Source organism: Lipotes vexillifer, unplaced genomic scaffold (genome assembly GCF_000442215.2).
Source record: "Lipotes vexillifer unplaced genomic scaffold, Lipotes_vexillifer_v1.1 scaffold394, whole genome shotgun sequence".
Classification (NCBI taxonomy): domain Eukaryota; kingdom Metazoa; phylum Chordata; class Mammalia; order Artiodactyla; family Lipotidae; genus Lipotes; species Lipotes vexillifer.
Window position 1 is genome coordinate 312,616 of NW_006791731.1, and position 5,810 is coordinate 318,425.

The 5,810-nt window shown below is 62.7% G+C and overlaps 2 protein-coding genes across 4 annotated transcripts in view; one reads left to right on the forward strand and one right to left on the reverse strand.

The window, feature by feature from the left end:
• Positions 1-1,662, forward strand: part of LRRC24 (leucine rich repeat containing 24) — a 2,705-nt gene extending 1,043 nt beyond the window's left edge. Inside the window, exons 4-5 of the mRNA XM_007464600.1 lie at positions 1-62; positions 740-1,662. The exon at positions 1-62 is cut by the window's left edge and continues 8 nt beyond it. Coding sequence (XP_007464662.1) covers positions 1-62; positions 740-1,662 — 985 coding nt within the window. The remainder of the gene's footprint in view (positions 63-739) is intronic.
• Positions 1,663-2,577: 915 nt separating this feature from the next.
• On the reverse strand, positions 2,578-5,691 carry LRRC14 (leucine rich repeat containing 14). Of its 3 annotated transcripts, XM_007464527.1 has the most exons (5): positions 5,660-5,691; positions 5,189-5,193; positions 4,110-4,458; positions 3,345-3,929; positions 2,683-3,250 (listed from the first exon to the last, which is right to left on the reverse strand). In XM_007464527.1, exons 3-5 carry the CDS (start codon positions 4,436-4,438, stop codon positions 2,683-2,685), a joined length of 1,482 nt encoding a protein of 493 aa, XP_007464589.1. In that variant the 5' UTR covers positions 4,439-4,458; positions 5,189-5,193; positions 5,660-5,691. The 3 variants fall into 3 exon arrangements, with proteins under 3 accessions (XP_007464587.1, XP_007464589.1, XP_007464588.1); XM_007464525.1 differs by lacking the exon at positions 5,189-5,193 and having other exon boundaries at positions 2,578-3,250; positions 4,110-4,462; positions 5,559-5,690; XM_007464526.1 differs by lacking the exons at positions 5,189-5,193; positions 5,660-5,691 and adding an exon at positions 5,361-5,387 and having other exon boundaries at positions 4,110-4,462.
• Between the last annotated feature and the right edge of the window lie 119 nt (positions 5,692-5,810).

Sequence of the window (5,810 nt, forward strand, 5' to 3'; positions counted from 1 at the left end):
GGGCACCATCAGCCAGGAGGCCCTGCAGCCCCTGGCCAGCCTGCAGGTCCTGCGTCTCACAGGTACCTCTTTCTGGGGGCAAGGGGCTCTCATGCAAAGGTAGCTTCCTTGACCACAGTGGTGGCGGTAGGTAGCCGGCCCAGCTGTGGAGGGGGTTCCAGTGGCAGTGCTCTGGGGGGGCCCCACCACCACCCACAGCCATGACAGAAGACTGCTAGGAGTAGGGGTGCTGGCCGGGTTACAGCTGCCTGAGGAAGACAGAAAAGGTATGAGTCCCTGAACAAACTGGACACAGCTGAGCGGCTCACACACTTTAAAGCCAGGAGAGGGCAGGCAGGAAAAAACTGGGAAGATGAGACCAGGACTGGGGACATTTCCTGGAGACAGCACCCGAAGACAAGGCTGGCAGGATGCGCAAGGTTTTAGTGCTGGTGGGATATCTATGCGCACACAGAGGTTCCCCCCAGATAGCAAGACTTGTCACAGGGAGAGACATCAGAGGAGCGGGGCTTTCTCAGAGATGGGTGAGGTAAACTGGACGTGCATCACAGAAAGGAGGTGGGGGGGGGGTTGGCTGCCCACACTTAAGGAGACTGGGGTCAGGGAAGGGGTGGCAGGGGTCCCTAACTGTGGGAGGTGAGAAAGGGGCTCCTGCTCTGGCCAACAACCTCAACCACACACGCTGTGCTCCGGGGCCGCCCCTGAGCTAGCTACCTGTCCGCTGCTGCTCTGCCCACAGAGAACCCATGGCGCTGTGACTGTGCCTTGCACTGGCTGGGAACCTGGATCAAGGAAGGTGGCCAGCGATTGCTCAGCTCCAGGGACAAGAAAATCACGTGTGCAGAGCCCCCCCGCCTGGCACTTCAGAGTCTCCTGGAAGTATCTGGCAGTAGCCTCATCTGCATCCCACCCTCTGTGCACGTGGAGCCGCTGGAGGTGACAGCCAACCTGGGTGAGGACCTGCGGATTGCCTGCCAGGCTTCCGGCTACCCGCAGCCCCTGGTGACCTGGAGAAAGGTGGCGCAGCCTCACGAGGGGCCGCCGCAGGCCCAGGCCCAACCTGGAGGCGGGGTGCCGGGCCCAAGTGGGCCCGGGGCATCCGACACGGGCAGCGGTATGCTCTTCCTCACCAACATCACCCTGGCCCACGCTGGCAAATACGAGTGCGAGGCCTCCAACGCCGGCGGCGCCGCCCGCTTGCCCTTCCAGCTTCTGGTCAACCTGTCCCAGCAGCTGCTGCTGGCGCCTGCGCCGCCCCGGGCCGGCCACCCGGTCAGCCACGAGCCCCTGCCCGAGGCGGGCGGCATGGCCTTTCGCGCCCTGGGCCTGGCCACGCAGACGGCCATCGCGACGGCCATCGCGCTCCTGGCGCTCACGGCGCTGCTGCTGGCGACCATGATCTGCCGCAGGCGGCGCAGGCGCAAAAAGGCACCAGGGCCTCCCGGGGAGGGCGCGCTCTTCGTCAACGATTATTCGGACGGGCCCTGCACCTTCGCGCAGCTCGAGGAGCTCCGCGACGAGCGGGGCCACGAGATGTTCGTCATCGACCGTTCCAAGCCGCTCTTCGCCGAGGGCCCGGCGGAGGCGGCCGAGGGCGCAGCGCCCGGAGTCGCGCAGGGCCTCCCGTTGCAGCCGCCTGCCGCCTACGAGATCCGTTGCTGAGGGGGGGCGGGGCGGACGCCCGCTGATGACGCGAGCCCCGCAGATTGGCCGGCTCGGCTCGCCATGCGCATGCTCCGCGCGATCAGTAAAGGGTGGAAGCTGCGCCGTGTCGCGAGCCGTTCCTGGGCGTCGGGCGGGGCGGAAGCACCTACGGACCCCTGCAGATGGAAGTCCTGGGGCGCGAACGGAGGGTAACCAGGGTAGGCTTCCAACGCCCCACTGAGACCCTCCAGAAAAGACCCCTGCCCAAATAACCAGACCTCCAGCTCTGCAGGTCCGCCTCGGGCCGCGCCGCCCCAGGAAAAGCCTGAATCTCTGCGAGGAGGGGCGACGTACTGTGGAGATGTCTAGAGAAAAGATGGGGCGGCAGGCCGTTAAGACATGTCACCCAGTGGCCAGGCTGGGGGTGAGAGCAGAGCAGGAGAGAACTCACTCTGACCAGTTAGGACAGAAAAAATAGCCACAGATTTAAGTTCTAAGCACACTGCACGTTTGTACCTTAAAGACACCCTCTGGCCCCCAAACCCGGCCGACAGGCAGTCTCCTGTGTGCCAGGGAAAGGAGAACGTTAAGAGGCCCCAGAGTGCCTGGGAGCCCAACCCTCCTTGAAGTAGGCCCCTGTCCAAACTTCCACCCCAGAGCAGTCTGCTCTTGGGGACGGCCCAAAGGAAAACATCCTCTCCCAGTTCATAGATCCCAGGAACATTCCAAGGAGAGAACCAGGACACCGGAGGGCAGCTAAGTGCGGCCAAACCAGGCAGGGCCATGTAGGCCTGGAATCCAGCCCTCAGGCCCACAGATGGTCAGTGAGTCAGGGGAGCAAGTGCAGGACAAACTGCACAGGGTGCTGCAAAAAGCATGGGCATGCTCAAGGTGCACCCAGGAGCAAAGAAATCAGAGACTAGTGCCTTTGTGTCAGGCCTCCAGCAAGGTCCCAAAGGCTCTGACTACCCAAGGGGCAAGAGGCCTCCAGCAGCCCTGGACCCCAGGACAGCCTAACTCTCACCCAGAGCCTGGAGATCACAGGTTAAAGTAGTCTGCAGCCAGGCGCCCATAGATGTCTGTGGTCCAGAGCACGTGGGCACGGCCTGAGGCCAGTAGCAACTGGTGCAACTCAGCCTCCACGCGGGCAAACTTCTCCTCATTGATGGAAGCTTCCAGCAGGACAGAGGCAGGTGGTGGCCAGGGCAGGCCCTCATAGCAGTCCACGGGGAAAGGGTGCACCACCGTGCGCAGCTCGGCCTGTGCCACCGAGTCCCTCAGGAGCTCCTTGAGGCCCGCCATAGACAGCGGGTTGCCGTAGAGGCCGAGGTAGCGGAGGCTGGCACAACGAGTCAGCACAGGAAGTGTGGCCAGCAGTTGGGTATCGGCAAGCTGGCACTCGGTCAGCTCGAGGTGCAGCAGCGTTGCTGCTGCTGCCTGCAGCAGACCCTGGAAGGGCTCCAGCTGGCTGCCGGACAGGTCATTGCCACTCAGGTCCAGCTTCTTGAGGTGGACAGCATGGGAGCTCCGTGCCAGGAAACGCAGGTCCTCAGGCAGCAAGGCACAGAAGGCCAGCTCCAGGCTCTCCAGGGGGCTCTGCAGGGTGCTGCAGAGGACACAAGGGGTCACAAATAGGCTGGGCCAGGGGAAGGCCTCCTGGAGGGGAAGGGAAGGGCAGGGCAACAGCAGGGCCTGCTCACCTGAGCAGCTGGTCCAGCCGCCCCGAGAGAAGAGAGGAGCCCATGCTGAGCTCCCGCAAACAGGTGAAGCGGCCCATCTGGGCCAGGAAGTAACGGAAGTTGTCCTCGCCGTCCACGGAGGGCTGCCGAGAGTCCCCGTGCACATAGTGTAACCGCAGGCTGGCCAGGTGCTGGAAGCGGGCCACGTGTGGGATGATGACGGACAGGCCTCGCAAGCCCAAGTTGTTGAAGCGCAGGTCCACGCGGCGCAGGCAGCCCGCATCCAGAAGCTGCAGCAGGGCCACGGTGTTGCGCATGGGCAGGTCCTCAGCCCGCAGGTCCCGGCAGCAGAGCCGCAGTGGACTGCCCGCGCTGCTACGGAGTGCCTCCCGCAAGAACGCATAAGAGGCCCGGTTCACCCGCAGGTCCACACGCACCTCCACAGGAACGGGGGCCAGGCCAGGCTCCGCAGTCCTGCCTTGCTGCTGTGCGATGCACGTGCGGGCCACAGCTGCCGTGCAGTCCCACATGCTCATGGTGCCCGGGTCCTGCTCCACGCCGTCATCCAGGAGGCCCGTCATGTCCAGCACCCGCAGCGCGTGCTTCCTGGGAGCACGGGTGGGCTGAGGCAGGAGACAAGGGAACACAGCCCACACCCACTCCCAGCCTCCTTAGGACAGGAGCAACATGCCTGTTCCTGCACTGTACTCTTGCACTAGCCTGGAACCTCTTAGGGGACCCTCTCTGCACCCCCCAGGCCCGAGGCCCCCTCCAGTGAGCCCATACCTGCAGAGGGGCTGTGTGCCAGCCTCAGTCTCCGGGGTGTGGAGCCGGGCAGTCAGCCCCAGGATCACGGCTTGCATGCTCTCTGTGCTAGGCCGCTCCTGCAGCAGGGCCCGGCTGCAGTGGGCACACTCCTGCAGCAGCTGCTGGAAGCTAAGCAGTGGAAAGGGCCACGTGTGCACCAGCTCGCGCAGCACAACGGTCTTCTTGTCCATGAAGGCCACTTTGAAGAGCAAGGGGAAGAGCTCTCGTGGCAGCAGGGGCAAGGCCTGGCAGGCAGCTGACTGGCACTGGAGCACCTGCCGTGTGCTCAGGAACACAAGGGTGTGCATGGTGCTGGGCCGGGCAGGAGCCACCTGCAGGGAAGGGCCCTTCAGTGGGGAGGACAGACCCCAGGCCTCCGCCCCCTCCATGCACTGGTAGTGGGAAAGCTCAGCATGGTGCTCGGCAGAGTGGAGAACCATGGCACCAGAGAGCAAGTGCTAGGTGCTTTACCTTAGGCTAAGAGTAGTGAAAAGGAGAACGAGGCCACCCCCAGTCCCCGCCCTCCAGCACGGGGGCCTCCCTAGGGAGACAAAGCAATCGAGCAGCACATAAACAGCATGGCACCAGAGACGACCTGCTTGCCTGCGCGTGCTTTTGATGGCTGTTACTCTGCAGGGCCCACCATCTGTATTCCAGGCCTCCCAAATCACAATGCCACTTATCAGAGATCTGCTCTCCTGCCCTTCCTTAAAAGTTGGCAAAAACAAAGCCCCCCTATCCCCCAAGCACTAGAGAGATAGGATACTACCAGGGGGCTGGAAGCTGCATCACAGGACTCTCTCCCAGCCTCCTCAGAAGCCTTGGGAGGCCACCCTTGGATTCTGTGCAGCACAGCAAAGAAGAGTTGGGAGTACAGTTTAATAAACAGCAGGGCAAGTAGAAAAGACCAGAACCCAGACAACTCTGAGTCCAAGGGGCCTAAGTAACCCAAGCCCTCAACACGAGCCCCGTTTCTAACTACTGCCTCCCAGGAGCATTATCAGGCACGGAGACCCCTGGCGAGTTACAGAAAGAATGCCTCACCCATCGAGATCTTCGCCACCTGCGTAAACGTCTCTCTCTTCCCTGGAGAACCGTGTTAAGAGACCAAGTCTCAAAACCATGGGATTCGGAGGCCCCAAATTAGGGGCCTTTGCTCAGATGAGTAGAGGCAGCTGCCAAAGGGACGTCCAAACTGACAAGGAGCACAAAGGAGGTGCCTGAGAGCACAGGGTACCTGGGTGTCAGCTCTGCTGCCGACTTACTGTGCGCCCGCCTGGCACCTCATCCTCAAAACTGCTTCGGGGTCATCTCCCTCAAAACAGGTTAGACAACTGAGACCTAGGCCTTGCCCGACAGAGGTCACAGCCTGGGTGATGAGCTCGGGAAGGGTGGCAGCCAGGCTCCAGAGCCCCTGCTCTTGCGGACCTCACACACAAGTCCTTAGGACACTGGCTCCTGAGAAGCCCGGGACGTCAACCCTCGGCCTCGCTCTGCCTGTGGACAAATCTCGCGAGGACGATTCATACCTCGCTGTGACAGGACAGACCAACCAAGCACCTGTCACGAGAGGAAACGAAAGCAGCCAGTGTGGTCACCGTGGGAGGAGACTCTGTGTGGTGGCCGCCGTCCCCCCAACCGGCCCGCGGCTCCGCCGTTTCCCTGAAGATGCCCCCGCCC